Source organism: Ciona robusta, chromosome 7 (assembly GCF_009617815.1).
Source record: "Ciona robusta chromosome 7, ASM961781v2".
NCBI lineage: Eukaryota > Metazoa > Chordata > Ascidiacea > Phlebobranchia > Cionidae > Ciona > Ciona robusta.
Window position 1 is genome coordinate 6,669,972 of NC_143241.1, and position 18,128 is coordinate 6,688,099.

Below are 18,128 nucleotides of genomic sequence, written 5' to 3' on the forward strand. Positions count from 1 at the left end.
ATATCACCAATTTGAAATAACACACTAAAAAACAGAACTAAACAATGAGGAATTCTTGCATAAAAACTTTTTTATGCTCTTAATTCCTGAAATGTGTGTAACTGAAACAATATCAAATGCACTAACTATAAATAGGTTTCAAATGAACCAAATCACTAATTTGGAGTAACACACCAAAAAGCAGAACTAAGCAATGCTAAATTCTTGCATAAAAAAAACTTTTTTATACTTTTAAATTCCTAAAATATGTCTGTGTATCTGCAACAATATTAAACGCGCTATAAATCTGTTATTGAAACTGCGTCTCATGTTTTGTGACATGAATCAGACTTGTGTTTTATTTTCATCATGCCACAATTCACTTGAGTTTTTCTTAACTTCCTGTAACGTAAATATCGTCATAGTTTTATCATAATATCATTCCTGTTTCATATTAGATAGTAAATAAATTAAAAAGTAATAGCATTGTAGATACATTAACTGTATAATGTTAATAAGTTAAAACACTTAATATATTGTGCCAACAAAATTAAAATTGTCGGTCTAAAACTGTTTTTTAAGCTTGCCTTTCACTTTACAAGCAGTACTAAACATTTTTAATGTTTCAAAAGTCGAGCGATTAATTTAGGTATTTTTTTTACTTTAATGAAAACTATATGTATGTAGTCCTATCATATGCCCCTCTGTTTACGCAAACACATTTTTAATAAAAACGACATGTGTTTCACGTCTGTTTTATTAAATTTTGTGTAACATTGAATAAAAAACCAAAAAGGTAGTTTAAAAGGTAGTTTATATTAAAAACAAAACACTAATGATAAATATTACACTATATTGAGCTATTTAAGGTTCATAGTTCATACTTTTATTAAACCTTGGCTTCTCGTTTAGCCAACAAAAATTGATCTTTTGAGTTCTTAATGCATTTCTTACTTCTGTGTTAAATACAATAAAAATAAAAAATAGGCAGACAGCCTGTATGCATAGCAAGACAGTGTCTATAACAAACAATACAAGATATTTGTCTGGTTCTCGTAATGGGTCAGTAAGAAACAATGCAAATGAAATTGGCCATGGGATGATAAGAATAGGCATCAGTTTCAATAATGCTTTTCCTGCATCTTTCATAGCGTGTTGCACGTTATGCTGCTTTCCATTCCCACCTTCAGAAGGCCTCATCTGTTTCTCGGCCTTGTATGAAAGCTTTAGCACCTTCAAGCATACAGTTATTAAGACCATAGTGTTCCATGCACAAGCAACTACCACTGGCAATAGGACTGCCCAGTTAACTGTTTTTCTGTGTGGTAACGTGCATTGTAGATAAGACTGTCCTCCTGGGAGGACCAATTCATTGTTTTCTTCCTCTATTACATAATTTTGGTATTGCGTCGTGTATTGGCCCTCATTTACTCCAACTATGATCACAGTCCCAGCTATTAGAAAAGGAATCCCCCACCCAAATAAGTGGATGACTTTTGTGGAGAAGATTTTCCTTTTAAAACTATTGTAAACGATGAAGAAAAATAGCACGGCCGCTTCCAGGCTCACCCAAGTGAAAGTTGCTAGCAGAAAAAAGTGAACGAAAAAGGTTGCAGCATGACACATCGTTTTTGGGCCATAATACACAGAAACTATCCGAGACGCAAGCAGGGAAAGGTAAAAGCCACAAAAGGCGCAGACCAGCCCCAACCTGGTTGGTTGAACGCTTGAAGTTCTCATTGATTTAGTTTTTCTGATTAAAACTGCAAGTAACATAGCAGTAGTGGACATTATGATCAATGCTAATATCTCTGCGGAAAGTGTGAAAATTCGTGCAACTATTTTTTCTGATAGAAACTGTCTTGCGTCTTTGATTTGCGTCACAACAGTAATAGTTGCAGCATGTTGACACTCGCATGTTATCTCATCCCCTAATTTCCTGAAATAAAAAGACAGTTCATATTCATACAATTTGTATAAATAAATGAAACTTATTTTCTCTGGCGTGGCAGGGTTGCGACAATCATTATAACGAGGGTGTTTAGTTTCATATATCTTGTGCCTCCTTGCCAGTTACGACATATGTAACTTATTTATCCTCGCGTGGCGAGGAAATCGCAGTTGTTATAACATAGGTTTTCTATTTCACACACCTTGTGTGTACTTGCAAGTTCCCACCTAATTTTGTGGTCACTTATCTAACCACTTGTACCAATGTATTGAAATTACCTGATTGAACAATTCCTTACATTGATCTGACCACCGTGTAGTACCACAGCACAAGAAATAAAAGCTCGGTTTTTCCTTTTATGGAAAGTAACCTGCAAACAAAAAGATTTTACTCAACAGATACAAAATTAACCTTTTTTTATTAAAGGTCAAAAATTTTCCAATTTACTTTCGGTATATTATTTGCAATGTGCTACAAAAGTTTTTAAACTAAAAACCCAAATAAGTGCGGATATTGTTTTCCTGTCATTAAAAATGTCTTGTCAAAACAAAGAGACCATAAACTTAACAAATAGGGAAAAAAAGCTTATAAACTCATAATGCAATTGAATTTTAAAACAATTGATTCTGTTTTAGTTTAAACTGCCTCAAACCAGTTCCAACCTGTTCATTGTTTAAAAGTTCACTTTCTTCCACTGGTCCTCTGTAGCCATCAAGCACATATGAAGTTACTTTCGGTATAACTTCTTTCTTTCCATCCACAAATACAGCGTCTAATACTGGTACCATCTTGGAAAATAAAATCCTTTGTACTACAACATCTGTTGAATAATTCTGCCAAGTCACTGCTGCTGCTACAGTGTTACTTGTAGCATTAAACAGGGCTGTAGCATTCACTGTATCTTTTCCATGCCCCATAGTTCCTAATGATACACTCCCATTTCCATACACCACACCAAAGCAGTGCTTTCCACATGTATGGTTGTCATATATGTTGTCATAACACTCCCAAGCTCCAGGTGGATGTTGTATAAAATATCCAAGTCCCACCAACTTTATGAGAAGAGTCTTTACGCCATTTTGTGCAACTGAGAATGCTTTTCTGTGATGAATTAACAAAGTTTTATTTACTGTATTAACTACATAAATTGTGTTATACACAAATTCATAAATATTTTTATTTTATAATATTAATAGTTAAGTTTTTGTTAGCATTTGAAAATATACTAAGTTTGCAGGTGTATGCCACTACGAATAATGTGTTATGCACAAAAAATCATCAATTTTCACTTTAGAATCTTAAGAGATTACTGTTTGTTTTAATTGGAAAGTATTTAAAATGTGCATGTCAAAAAGAGTTTAGTGTAACTGATATACAAATATTTAAACTGCAGGTTTCACACATTCAGTTACATTGCTCTGATTTCATGCACATCAGATTTATTGAGCAAAACTTTTCAGATATATGAGTCTAATTAGTTATTACTAATATCACATTTTCCTATATGAGTCATTAAAAAGCGCTGCACGACTCCCTGCAATAAACATGTCTTTCATGCCTTTAAGTGTTCAACGGCCTCACTTCTTAACTGACGCCATTTTCTACACTTTTTATCTATAGCGTATTTTAACGACTATCGTTTTGCTGTTGATCCCCCCCTTCTTTTCGATTTTTAAAAATATGACCTTCAATTTTCACAGGGATTAAATAAAAACTATGTTATGTAAACCTACAACTTACCTATTTACTAGTAAAAGATGTCCTTTATTGTTCATTAAGGAGGTTATATACCCTAGAAGTTGTGTAGAATTGGTGGATTGTAATCCTTTTTGAACTAAGTTCATATTCATATTATCCCAACAGTTAGTGTTAATGTTCATGCACGTGATAATATTGTTTTCACCCATCACGATTATGATCATGTGAATTATTATCGTGATCGAAATCACGCTGCCTATTATTTTTAATTGCATTTTGGAATTTCAGATTAAGCCTCAGTAGTATTATTGCTATATTAGAAACATATTACGCAATATGGGGGATTTCCTTTTGATTCTATCTCCTGAAATACAAAGAATTAAATACGTAATTAGGTGTAATGGTAATTCACAGAACTCAACAGTAATTTGCACAAACAGCAGACACATTTCAGAGAATATTTATAAACCTATGTATGGCAAACAAAAGTTACATTAAAATGTTTTTTTATTTTTTTTAAACATTTTTATAAATCTATGTATAGCTAATAAAAATACATTAAAATCCATTAAAATGGATTTTTCAATAATTTTTTTTAAACAAAATGTATATATATATATAATAAACATATTTTTTCTACCACATTGGTATTGTATTAAAGTGAATATTACTTATTGCATTCATGGTTTTAAATATATATAGTTGGAATTTTTAATACATTTATACACAGAAAAAAATTAACTTATGTTTGTGCTATTGGTACAAAATAAAAGCAATCTTATTGGTATTTTGTATACAAAACAACATTTAGAAAATCTAAATCCATAATTAACCTATACATAACCACTTTTATATTACAATTACAAGTCTATTTTAGTAATGTAGTGGAACCTATTTTGTAAGAATTGCGAAAAAAGAAACTTTAATCCTAAATTAACATACATATAACCAAATTTCCTTATAAATATCAAGTCTACTTAAGCAATGTAATGTATGAACCACATTTCCCAGGTATTACGCCAACGTCCACGTTTTGTCCCAATGTCTCGACAGCCAGACTGGTTTCAGGGCAAACTACAACTGCGCGATTACCAACTACAAGGTGTTAACTGGCTGGCACACTCATGGTGCAAGTAAGTTCATATTACTATATACTGTTAACAGTAAGTTAATATCCATATTTAAATTCTATTAACAACAGCAAGTTAAAATCACCACACTAACAGTTAAAATCACCACACTATCAGTTAAAATCACCACACTATCAGTTAAAATCACCACACTATCAGTTAAAATCACCACACTATCAGTTAAAATCACCACACTAACAGTTAAAATAATCAGGCAAGTAAGTTTATGTCATTGTTTAAAATATATCTTAAAACAGTTAATTTCACTAATACTATAGTACTGTGAGGGAAGATAGGACACCTTTAGAACGTACTATCCAAATATCCTGATAGTGTTTTAAACAATTAACAGTGTACGGGAGTCATGGGGGTACGTTTTTTTAATTCTTTAAATGTTCGTTGTTTACTATCAAATGGGATGAGAAAATGAAATAAAAATGTGTTCCATCTTACCCTACCCTACTATATATCTTGTTACCTGTTACAATACATTAGTATCACTATAACTTTAAAAAGTGAGTTAATATTACTGTTTAAACATCTAGTAAGAGTAAGTTTTTTTACTATCACTATATCTTAAATTAGGTTAATATTACTATTACTATATCTTGTAACTGTCGCATTTACTACTTTTAATGGCTGCCATACATACTATGATTTTGCTGTTTAAAAACAATTCGCGCTTAAAATTATTACTGTTCTTAAATTATACTTTTCTTTAAATTTTTGCCTAGTTTGTTAAAAAGCTCATTTGCGTACTACCGCAGTCTCATTCGCGATACTGTTCAATTAGTATTGATTATTCAACTCACTATCAATTACATTTGAATAAAAATCTGCAACAATATTGTTGTATTGACAAGTACTGAATTTTGTTGCTTATTTTATTCTGACTAAGCCACCAGAGTGAGAAACTGAATACGTACATTGTGTCTGCTTGTTTGTCATGGTTCTTTGAAAATCATTATTTTTCTGGTAAAAGAATAAATAATATTACTATTTTACTACGACTACTATCAGGCAATATCCTTAAATTTCTAAATTTATCAACTGCAGTCATTTTATTTTTCTATAACTACATTCTGTTTCTGTTTGAATCTAGAAATGCAGTGAAGTGGTACTTACATGATGTAGCTATATTTCACACCTTCCATAATTATGTAATAAAAATAAAACTGTCGAAGCTAAAACTGAAATTTCTATACACAGCTTGCATTAATATAATATACAGTACAGTAATGCAGCATACAGCTTGCACCAGGAAAATCATTTTCAATGCTGTCCAAACAACCAGTGACTCATTGTGGACGTATTTTCGCAGAGGCAACAGCGTAATACTTGCGGACGAGATGGGCCTTGGTAAAACAATACAAAGCATATCTTTCCTATCATATCTCTACCACACGCATGAGCTGTATGGATTGTTTCTCATCATCGTACCACTGTCTACTATGACTTCCTGGCAAGTGGAGTTTCAAACATGGGCGCCCTATATGAACGTTATTGTATACATGGGAGACCAGAGCAGCAGAGCCACGGTACGTTTAAAAGGTTTTCCTATTATTACTTATTTATACATAATCTTTTAGCGGCTCATCTGGTGTAAAACCTAGTGTATTTCTGACGTTTACTCTGCTATCCGCAAGACTTTATCAGAGAATCTCTTTTCTCTACATTAAAATGCATAAAAGATAGCATTATTGCAACAAAACGGCAGTTATTAAAACAAGCTTGCGGCTAAAACCACATTTTCAATTAAATGGTTAAAAATGTTGGCTACATTTAACTGACTAAAATCTCAAATTACCCTTAGCATTTTAGAACGCTTAAAAAAATGGCACTAATATATATACACCACCATGATGCATATATTTATATATGTCCACCTGGTACAAGCAATCTGCTGGATTAGTAACTTAATACCCCACTTTCACATTACATATACCTCATATAGGCTGTGCAAATAATTAATCTAAATTATGGTGGTAAAACTGACACCAAGCTACTGTGTGGTTAAGCTAGATGGAACATGAGGTTCCTTCCTATGATTTTCTTTTTTCCTATTAAAATCTTACATAAACCTATCTTATCTAGCGGAAACAATACACCATTTTGAATAGTAATTCAATATTGAAATCGTGCATGCAAATTAAACTGATGCTAAATTTTAATTGCTGTTAGTATTAATTGCTGCAAACTGCTTTTGCAGAAATATTACAATAATTTAAAACAAATAAAAATAATATCTACAGTTATATATCACTAAGAAAATCTTGACCAAAATATGCACGAGTGCTATTAAACCACCTGTAACGTTATATCATGCTAAAATAATACGTGACTATCCTGTTATATGACTATGCTATTGTTCTTTATGCTCAAACAAGTGAACCTTCAGACATATTTGCATAGTTCTTCTGCCTTCTATCGCAACACTAGGTCACACATTATATTTTCAGAACTGACATATTTGATAAATATGTGTAATATGCTACAGACTATAAATACCTTTGTGTCCTATGCTGTGTCTCTTATCCTGCAGACCAGGTATCAATGTATTATGATATATGTATTCTGCTACAATACAGACTAAATGCACTTTTGTCTTACGCCACAGACTGTCTATATGTGTCTTATGCTACGTTTCTTATCTTGCAGACTAGTTACACTGTCTTATCCAACAGACGTCCCAGATAGCTATTACTTCCTCTCCCATGACTTGCATACTATATCGTGTATTGTGTTTTGCAATGTCATTAATATAAATTGTGTGACATATAACGGAAGCGGAGTGTTACGCAGTATTGCTACCATGTTGGGGTAATTTGTAATCATCAACACTACTTCTGATTATTATGCAGACGTCATTATGTAGTATTGTGCAAATGTCATCATATACCTATTAATCATAGCAAGCGTAATAGGGTAGGAATTTCTGTAGTATTTTATAAAGACGTGTAATTGCATTTCCGATCCTGCAAGTTAGAACTGACAAGTTTTCACCTAAAAACTGACAAAATAAATAGTTGGGACTTGAGGGTAAGCGAGTCACTGTTTTTTTGTAAAATCCCCTTTACAAATATATTTTATGTTGTTAGCTATCCAGAATAAAAACAATTTTAAGTTATAACTTCAAAACATAGTGGGTAACAGACTTCTCTGACGTAGGTTTAGGAGTTAATTTTAGGAATTGATTTGGCTATGAATTTAACTTAAAAGCAATCAAGTTATCAACTGTAAACAGCCTCAAATTTACTGCCTTCTGTGAAAACTGATGTCTTTTTTAAAAAACAACACATAAATAACAATAATATGAAGAGCAGCTGCACACACATTGACAAATAATCTATTCTGCTGTCTCATTGTTTGGCAGATATATATTCTTTTGTAGAAAATATGTGAGAATTTATTATATCAGGTCAGATCAAAACACAATCTTTGCTTAATTTAAACATATGGGAGAAAAGGTACATGTTATTATTAAAATATAGGTAACTCTGGCCTATATCCCAGATCACCGGATATGCCTCTCTATAGTACCTCACCAATATAGAATATAATAAAATGTGGGATAATGGGACAACTCTGCTGTCTTATCTGCATTACACCCAAATAGAATATTTTAAAATAGTATAACTCTGGCCCTATTGAATGTTTTGCTGTTGGTCCTCACTCATATTAAACTATAGGCCAACTTCCTTAAGGGTTTAGGTTCACCTATATGGAAAATATTAAATTATTAAACTATGGGCTAATTCTGGTCTGCATGTGATGCCCCCTTGGCATGCCTTGCGATAAGATCTCACCCATATAAAATGTTTTAAAACATTAAATATCCTTTTCCAGATCCGTGAAGTAGAATGGATGTTTCCCAACAAACATTACAAGTTCAACGCTGTGTTAACGTCGTATGAGATTCTACTTAAAGATAAATCCTTTCTTGGTTCTCATTCATGGGCTGTTATTGCTGTAGACGAAGCACATCGGCTCAAAAATGATGATTCTCTTCTTTATCGGTTCGTATTTTACTTTCTTCAACATCTCATCTGGTATAAAAAATCATAGTATTTCCAACGTTTTGTCAGTAATCTGGCAAGACGTCATTAGGGAATAATCAAATTACTTGGGAGTGATCATATTACTAATAATTTTTATTGCACTGCACTGATGGGTTCTTAAAATTGCCAGCCATACAAAAATTTAAGATAAAAAAGTGAATTGAAAATCTACCATATTCCAAAATATCCACAAATTAAAATATTTATTTTAAATACAGTTCGTTGAAAGAATTCAAATCAAACCATCGCCTTCTTATAACCGGTACACCGCTTCAAAACTCATTGAAAGAGTTATGGGCCCTACTGCATTTCATTATGCCTGATAAGTAAGTACTTTTTACAGTAGGGTGGGGTAAGATGAGTAACATTTTCAATGTTTTTGTCATCCCATTTTATAGTAAACAAAAAATATTCACACAACTGTAGCTTCAATTCCCAGGACTCTTAAAGAGGTGGGGGATGATGGGACACCTTTTCATTCTTTTTAATTGCCCCATTTAGTAATAAACAAAGAACATTCAAAGAATTATATAACCATATCCTCACGACTCCCATGGACCGTTGTTAATTGTTTAAAACACAATCAGAATATTTGGATAATGTGTGCAAAAGGTCTTCCATCTTACCCCACAGTACAGTAGTATATTTGTTACGTTAATACATTCCAGGTTTGAAACATGGTCTGATTTTGAAGAAGAGCACGCAAAGAACCGTGATTCAGGATACACCTCATTACACAAAGTGTTGCAACCTTTTTTACTTCGACGAGTGAAGAAAGAAGTTGAAAAGTCCTTGCCGTCAAAAGTTGAACAAATATTGCGAGTTCCTATGTCTTCATTGCAGAAACAATATTATAAGTGAGTCAGGTGCAACTTTTCTGTTTATTTGTTGTTTTATTAAAAGAGGATTATTCATTGTAAAAAAAGCCTTTCCTAGCATAATTTCAACAATTAGTTTGTTGCTAATTTATTTCTCTCTGTTTTTTTTCTTCACTATCATATTCAGAGGAATAAATGAAATATATGACCGTTACGTGGTTGTTACACTCAGCCATTATTTAATAAAAAAGTTTTGATAAGCACATATATTTGATTGACATTGTTATAGTTTTTCAGCATACACAAGAACTCAGATTGCTTTGTAATAAGCTATTTTTTAAAGCCTAATTTTTTTACATAACTTAAACATGTAATTAGATGCACTTTTTTAAAAACATTGAAGAATACCTGAAATTTAACATAACTTTGTTTGCTAGGTGGTTGTTGACGAAAAACTACGCTGCTCTTACGAAAGGTGGTCGTGGTAGTTTTACTTCGTTTTGTAACATCATCATGGAGTTGAAGAAATGTTGCAATCATGCTTTCCTTGTAAAAGCTCCTGAAACAGAAGCCACAAGCTCAGAGATGTTGCTGAAGGTAAGGGTTAGGGTGGTGGTTGTTTTAATTGTTTGGTTTTTTTTAAGCTAGAGCCAGGGCAAAGTGGTTAATTTCAATTTACTACATAGTAGGGAAATAAGAATGGTCTACGGAAGTTTTGAGGATACAGTTTTATATTTTTTGAATGTTCTTTGTTTACTACCAAATGGAATGAGAAAGTAGAGCGAAAAGGTGTCTCATCTTCCCGACTCTACTATATATAATACCAATACTACAAAAAGTATCAGTTTCTAATAAATAATCCCCACAACATCCAGGTCCTGCTAAGGAACAGTGGGAAGATGATTCTCCTTGATAAACTCCTCATCCGATTAAAGGAGAACGGACACCGAGTCCTCATCTTCTCACAGATGGTTAGGATGTTGGACATCATACAGGAATACCTCGTGGTCAGGAGGCTGCAGTTTCAGGTAACTATTATTTATATTTCTCTTCTTTTTTTTCTTTTTTTTATATGATTCTTCTTTTTTACAATTTTTTTTTATAAGATTCTTCTTTTTTTAATTTTCTGTTTTTCGTATTTCCTTTTTTTTCTAATTTTTCTTTTGTCATATTTTTTTATAAAACATTTTTCAGTCAAAATATATTTAAGATCAAAAAAGTCCTCATTTCAAAATCTTTTTATCCTCCCAGAGATTAGACGGATCAGTGAGCAGCGATCTTCGTCGACGAGCACTTGATCACTTTAACGCTGAAGGATCAGAGGACTTTTGCTTCCTCCTCTCAACGAGAGCAGGAGGTCTTGGGATCAACCTCGCAACTGCCGATACCGTCATCATATTCGATTCGGATTGGAATCCGATGAATGATCTTCAAGCGCAAGCAAGAGCTCATCGGATCGGACAAAAGAATCAGGTGCGTGTTTTATACGGGTGGGAAGAATCTAAAATTTAAACCAAATTTGGCACATTGCCCCAAAACTCTTATAACAGGTAGATAAATGTTGAAATTTGCGATAATGGGCCAATGGTCTAGGTCCTATTACCCATAACACGTAAAATTTTTACACTTATTCACCGTTTAGAAGAGTCTAGTATAATAGGAGCTGTTTCGCCTCCTTTCTTTTGCCATTGTTAAGTTATATACTCATAGCACCGCGACTTTAAATGAGCGGTTTTAGTTGTTCAAAACAATATCAGGAAAAATGGGAATTCGGTGCTAACGATATCCGGTCTTACCCCACAGTACTGTATTTAGCGAATAATCCATCTACAACTTTACCAGGTGAACATATATCGACTTGTGTGTGCTGGAAGTGTGGAAGAGGACATCATTGAAAGAGCAAAGAAGAAGATGGTTCTTGATCATCTTGTGATCCAGAGGATGGACACATCTGGGAAGACGGTCCTCTTCAAAACCTCAACCCCATCTTCAACAACAAACAACCCGTTTAATAAAGATGAATTGAGCGCTATCCTTAAATTTGGTGCAGAAGAATTGTTTCAGGTATTTTTGTTATTTTGTTTGTATAAATAATCATTTTTGTTTTGTAAAACTTAATATAAACCTATAAAAATTTATATATCACCGAATCATTTTAATTTTTATAAAGTTTGCAACTCTGTTTAAAAAAATAAGTTTTCAAAAATTTATTTTTTAAATATCACTGGCAACACTTGCCTTATAATACCTGGCATCACTGCAGGAGGCCGAGGGTGAGGAAAAAGAACCCGAATGTGACATAGATGAAATATTAAGACGAGCAGAAACAAGACAAGATCAACCAAGCATGGGAGTGGGGGATGAACTACTGTCTGCTTTCAATGTAAGTTTGCCGATTTTTTATACTTAGTAAGTTCACGCTGTAGGACCTCAACCACATGAAATAACAACTTCCCTAAAAAGGTAAAAAACTGATTGTGCTTTTATTTATTTCTAATAAACTACAGGCACACTCTATTTTTTCCCAATGAACTACCTGCACTCTATTTTTTAATAACTTTATGTACACATTCATTTTTTCCTATTAAACTATGTGCACATTCTTTTTTTTAATAAACTACGTGCACATTCATATTTTTACTCTTGTTTCTCAAAGGTTGCTACATTCACTCTGGATGAAGAGGAGCCGATCCAGGTGAGCAAAGATTGGGAGAACATCATCCCTGAGAAGGATCGGAAGAAGATCGAGGAGGAGAATCGACTCAAACAAGAAGCCGAGCTTTACCTTCCAAGAAGAGCAAGAAAGAAAATGAAGGTAAGAAAAGTTTTTAAGGATAGTTTTTAATTTTTTTTTCTATGTTTTAACCTAAAAAAATGTTATTTTGAATTTTATATTTTTCTGTTCGATTTATTTTTTTATTTTTTAAAAAAAAATTAATATATTTTTTTGTTGATTTTTTTTAAATTTTCAGACCCAAGGACGAAGTGACAGCGAAAATGGATCAGATTCTGCATCTTCGGATGAAGAAGATGATGAATCGATGCCAAAGAGGAGAGGAAGACCTCCACGATCCGGAGGAGTGGAAGGGGAGGATTATGTGAAGGGATTCACCACTGCGGAAGTTCGGAAGTTCGTCAGAAGTTTTCGGAAGTTTGGTGATCCATTGAACAGGTGAGTGGGCTATTAAATGCTGTACAGTGTTAAACTTATAGGGCTGTATTTTGTTAGCGTAATTGAAAATACAATCTAATTTGCAGTTGTTTTTTTGGGGGGAAAAACTTTTTAATTTATTTTTGTATACTTACTATTTTTTTTATTGTTGTGTGGGGGAGATGGGACTTCTTTTCATTCCCTTTTCCCATCCCATTTGATAGTAAACAAAGAACATTCAAAGAATTATAAAACAGTATCCTCTCGACTCCCATAGATGGTTGTTAATTGTTTAAAACACAATCAGAATATTTGGATATTATGTGCTGAAGGTGTCCCATCTTTTTTTCACAATCAGGTTGGATGCGATAGCTCGTGATGCAGAACTCAGCGAACAATCAGAGGCAGATCTTCGTAGACTTGGAGAACAACTTCATTCAAGGTTGATACAGATGAGCAATGAAGTCAAAAACTCACAAGATGGAAATGTAAGTTTTACCAGTTGATTTGTTTGTTTTTATTTGAATGCTTTTGGTGGGTATTTTTAAAACATTGTACACCAAATTTGTATAAAGTTTTTTATTGTTTAACTTCTGTGGAATTTGATATAAAACAAAACAAATTGTTTTTTTTTTAATATTTTATATGTATTTGAGACCGTTGATGTCATTTTAGGCGAATTATTTATCTCATATATAATCTTTTTGACTTTATTTTTGTCTGATAAGTATTGAGCTTAAATTCCATGTTTTCTAGTCTGCTTTGATATGAGATCTAACCAATGCATTTTCCCACAAAAGGATTGTCATCTATAGGTTTAACAAAACTCTAATTAACCAACAAATATTCAGGAAAAAGAAGAGAAACATGGCAGAGGTAGAGGGCCTTCATTCCGTCTCGCTGGTGTTTCAGTATCGGTTAAAACAACCCTGGCATGCATAGAAGATCTTCAACCTGTTGTTGATGTTATTCCTAAAGATTCGGAGGAAAGAAAAAAGTAAGATATATTTAGGTGTTAATGTTTTTTTAGATTTATGTTTTATTTGTGCTCGAGTTGTATTTGGAAAAAGCTGATATTTTTATGCACAAAAAAATCACAGTGTATGAAAGGTATTTTTTTAAATGTTTAACTTATTTTATCATTTTTACTTAATAAATAACTGTGTCTTGTTTCTAAACAAAAATTAAAAATGTTTTATTTAATTTTATCTAACTACATATTATAACATATAAATAGGTACCTAATTTTCTCTAAACAAAATTATGTTAAAACCTGTTTATTCCAGTTTCCACCTGAATATACCGGTTCGACCAATGTATGTATGGGACTGTGCATGGGGGTTGGGTGATGATTCACATCTGCTTATAGGAATATATGAATATGGGATGGGAAGTTGGGAACAAATACAAGCCGATCCCTCACTTAAACTTGATACAAAGGTAGAATGTCTTTTATTGATTACTTGTGAATTTTTGTTTAAATTTCTGTTATTATAGTTTATTTTAGGACTTTTTGCCCCAAAGGTGGAATCTCTTATTAGTTTCTTGTGTTTTTTTTTAATTTTTAATTTTTGTTACGTGTTATTATAGGGCTTTCTAAACTTTTTGCTTGCAACTTTTAAATCTTATAAAAATTTTGCGACTCTTTGTAGTTAATGATAAAATATGAAGTACTTGCTGTAAAATTTCTATACTTTTACATATAAAGTTTTGTAAATATCCTTTGTTTATTACCAAATGGGACGAGAAAGATAATTAAAACATGGTCTATTTTCTTCTACTCTACTGTATATAAGCAGAACACCTTTATGTATATATATAGGCTGTATAAATCTTTAAATTTTCTTTGTTTACTACCAAATTGGATGAGAAGATAGGCTGAACAGGTGTTCCATCTTCCCTCACTTTACTATACTATAAAAATGCTTGAAAACACCCTACTATATATATATATAACATATTAATATATATATATACACACTCCTATATACATGACATATATTTCACCATCCTAGATACTTCGTCCAAACAACGAGAAACCACAAGCGAAACAACTACAAAGTCGAGCTGAATATCTCATCAAACTTTTACGTAAAGCTCAAGATCAAAATCACCCCGGGGTTCCCCAACCCACACCCACACATCGGAGTCGGAGAAAGGGGGTTCCCCACAAAGACCCCAAACCAGGAGCCCCGCCTGTCACAGATAAGGTAAGAAAATAGGAGTAGAGATTAGTTCGTAATTTTTTTGTTTTTTTTTGTGTGTGCTTTAGACAGTTTTCTTGTAAGTATCTTGTGTAAAAGAATTTCTGCTAACAGTAAATTTGTGTTTAATTTTTTTTAACATTGATAATCACCCACAAAGTAACATGCTTGGTAACTCTTAAGCTGGCATGAGGTGTATGAAACAGAACACCTGTGTTATAAGGACTGTCATTGCTCCGCCACGTGAGGATAAATAAGTTACATTCATATTTACTTAACAACATACTATTAAAACAGGGAACAAAATCAAAACGCGGAAGTCGAAAAATTAAATCAAAGGCTCGAGTTGATGCAACAGGAAGTGATGTAGATGCTGACACAGCAGTTTCTGCCGCAAACCATGACTCAGCAAAACATGAAAATGGTGGAATCGTAGCAACACATGATGAGGTTGATGTTTTATTGTTTAATTATTCTTTAAAATGGAAATTATTAAACTATAGCACAGTGTCTATGGTAACTTTATTTATGCATATCATGCACAGGTTTGTGAGTTATAAAAATGTAATTTGATGGGTAATTGTTTTTTGTATGGCTGAAAATTTGTACAACCTATTAGTGACCACTGGGTTGGAGCAATTTCTGTTACGATCATATACTGAAGCATGCTAAAGGACCTTTGGTTCAGACCAGAATTGGTCCAACTACTTCTGCATTGTTACATATGCATGTAACATACTGTACAAATACCAGAGTATAAAACACTATACCATTACAACAACCACAATATTGTAACATACATAATAACATACAGGGTAAACGAAAACGTAGGAAACGAAAAGCAGCTGAAGCTGATTTAACTAAGCAGGAGTTAAATGAGGTCGGTACGAAGGAAAAACGTCGGAAACGCAGCTCAAAGGTGCGATTTGAATTTTTAAATTTAAATATGTGATACGACTTTTGTTTTGGAGTTATTTTAGGCAAATTGAGTTTAAATTTAATGAAATTTTAGAAGTTTTTATTATACAAATTAAGTTTTTTTTTTAAATTTTTTTGCTGTAAAAATGAGTATTGAAAATAAATAAAAATGTTACTCGATTTTATTCTAGGATCAGCAGCAGAATAAGGTGCATAAAAACAAAGGACCCGTTCATATTACGATCAAATCAGATCCTGTTCCTGTCGGTATGTAGAAGAACTATTTATTTAATAAATATTAAGTGTATTTTTATTAAATATCAAATGTTTTACGACATTACTCTTTAAATAGAACGTGTCTACTGTCTACTCAAGTACCAACTTGAATTATTCTAATGTAACAACACAATTTTTGTAAAAATTCTATAAAATTTGTACGAAACACATATAATAATTCACCAAATAAGATAAGCTAAAAGAAACAAAATACCAACAACATATTTTAAAACTTATTTAATCAAAATACCCAAAAAGTTAATTAAAACATCTTAAAATTTAATTAAATGATCAAAAAACTTAATCAACAAATTTTAAAAGTTAACTAAACATTTTAATTTGTATCCACCAGGTTCAAGCGAATTAAATGGAAATTTAACTTACTTTATCAAAAAATTTAATCAAAATATCAAAAAACCTAAACTAACTAAAACTTTTAATTTGTATCTACCAGGTTCAAGCGAATTCTCAGGCGAATTAAACGCTGAAACTTTCCGCGAATGTAAAGAACGTCTGCGACCGGTGAAGCGTGCACTTAAGCAACTTAATCGGCCACCACCGGCACCAGAGGGCAGTGAAGAGCAGATCAGGGTTGACCACACGCTGCGCTGTTTATTACAGATAGGGGACCGTGTTATTGAATGTTTGAGGGAGCTTCACGACCCAGAAAGAATCAAAAAGTTGCGAAGGTTGTTGTTTAGTTATTAGTGGTGTGTCATTTAAAATTAAGGTTAAGGTTTTTTGAAATTCAAGCTGCTCTATATTGTAGCTAACAAGACACAATATTGATGTTTGGTGTGTTCTTCAATATTAATTTTATTAGTAAATGTGATAAGTTTTTTGTGAATATACAGTTTATTCAGCAAGCAACATTCAATTAAATCCTAAACTTTGCAGGAATTTGTGGATATTTGTTTCAAAGTTCACGGAATACAACGCAGAGAAACTTCATAAGTTATACAGGGTAGCTATTAAGAAACGGGAACATGACAAAAAAGTAAAAATATTTTATTTTTTAAATAGTTTATGTAATTGTATGACAATTTTGCAAAAGTGTTTTGATATTATCTGTAATTTTAAGTTTAATTTCTGTTTTTCTGATTATTTATTTTATGATGTAAGTTTAAATAGTAATGTTTAACTTGTTGTTTTAGAAAAGTGATCCTACAGAAGTAAAGAAATCAACAACAACAACAACAACAACGCCTGCAACAAAACCAAACAACACAGGAAGTTCTAGAAAAATTCAACACAAAGTAACTTAAAATTATTTGTTAGCAAAATTATTGACAGAAGTTATTTTCAAAATTGTGTTGCGTATATTCTACCGTACACCATGCATGGTAGCATTACTTTACTACTGTTTCAGCTGAACCACGTTTTAATGACTGCCGCTTTTTGCTGATTTTCCCCGTTGTTGTTTTATTTAATATGGTCTTCACCATTGTATTTTAAAAGATAAACAGACTTTATATTATATTCATACACCTATTTTTGTACATAGTCACTTACAAACAAGAAACGGTCAACCACGCCACCAAATACTAAAGAAACCAACGAACCACATACTTCACCTAGTAAAGAAAAACCGGCAGAAAATGACTCAAAATCAGCAAACAGGTAAATAAACTATTGTTCTACTGTATATTAATAATGTTGTAAAAATGCTTACAACCAATATCTTTTTATCATTTAGTTGAAACGCTCCTGACTGTACACTGAGGTTCAATCATGTGTTGCAGTTCATTTTGTAAAATATTTTTTTAATTGAATATTTAAATATATGTTTAAACTAAGCAATTATTTTATATAATAAGCCAGACTTTAGCTATATTTTCTAGCACAGACTTTAACACAGAAACTCCATGTTTCAAACTACTAGTTTAAAACAATCCACTGAAAATCTTTTTGTTTGCCACTAGTTAAAAACATTCCAAATTAATAT

General features: G+C 32.4%; 2 protein-coding genes across 4 annotated transcripts in view; one reads left to right on the top strand and one right to left on the bottom strand.

Moving 5' to 3' along the window:
- Positions 1–18,128, top strand: part of LOC149734254 (ATP-dependent chromatin remodeler CHD1-like) — a 33,383-nt gene that overhangs the window by 13,361 nt on the left and 1,894 nt on the right. For all 3 annotated transcript variants that reach the window (XM_089881287.1, XM_089881284.1, XM_089881285.1), the window contains exons 14-36: positions 4,640–4,761; positions 6,080–6,296; positions 8,605–8,774; positions 9,035–9,142; positions 9,485–9,673; positions 10,072–10,231; positions 10,510–10,662; positions 10,886–11,107; positions 11,477–11,698; positions 11,898–12,017; positions 12,291–12,449; positions 12,607–12,806; positions 13,144–13,273; positions 13,637–13,782; positions 14,072–14,225; positions 14,801–14,995; positions 15,287–15,439; positions 15,804–15,908; positions 16,099–16,174; positions 16,638–16,872; positions 17,081–17,180; positions 17,338–17,439; positions 17,688–17,803. In XM_089881287.1, coding sequence (XP_089737413.1) covers positions 4,640–4,761; positions 6,080–6,296; positions 8,605–8,774; positions 9,035–9,142; positions 9,485–9,673; positions 10,072–10,231; positions 10,510–10,662; positions 10,886–11,107; positions 11,477–11,698; positions 11,898–12,017; positions 12,291–12,449; positions 12,607–12,806; positions 13,144–13,273; positions 13,637–13,782; positions 14,072–14,225; positions 14,801–14,995; positions 15,287–15,439; positions 15,804–15,908; positions 16,099–16,174; positions 16,638–16,872; positions 17,081–17,180; positions 17,338–17,439; positions 17,688–17,803 — 3,554 coding nt within the window. The remainder of the gene's footprint in view (positions 1–4,639; positions 4,762–6,079; positions 6,297–8,604; positions 8,775–9,034; positions 9,143–9,484; positions 9,674–10,071; positions 10,232–10,509; positions 10,663–10,885; positions 11,108–11,476; positions 11,699–11,897; positions 12,018–12,290; positions 12,450–12,606; positions 12,807–13,143; positions 13,274–13,636; positions 13,783–14,071; positions 14,226–14,800; positions 14,996–15,286; positions 15,440–15,803; positions 15,909–16,098; positions 16,175–16,637; positions 16,873–17,080; positions 17,181–17,337; positions 17,440–17,687; positions 17,804–18,128) is intronic.
- LOC149734256 (uncharacterized) lies at positions 723–4,247 on the bottom strand. Its single transcript, XM_089881328.1, has 4 exons — positions 3,671–4,247; positions 2,593–3,031; positions 2,209–2,300; positions 723–1,918 (listed from the first exon to the last, which is right to left on the bottom strand). Exons 1-4 carry the CDS (start codon positions 3,901–3,903, stop codon positions 844–846), a joined length of 1,839 nt encoding a protein of 612 aa, XP_089737454.1. The 5' UTR covers positions 3,904–4,247; the 3' UTR covers positions 723–843.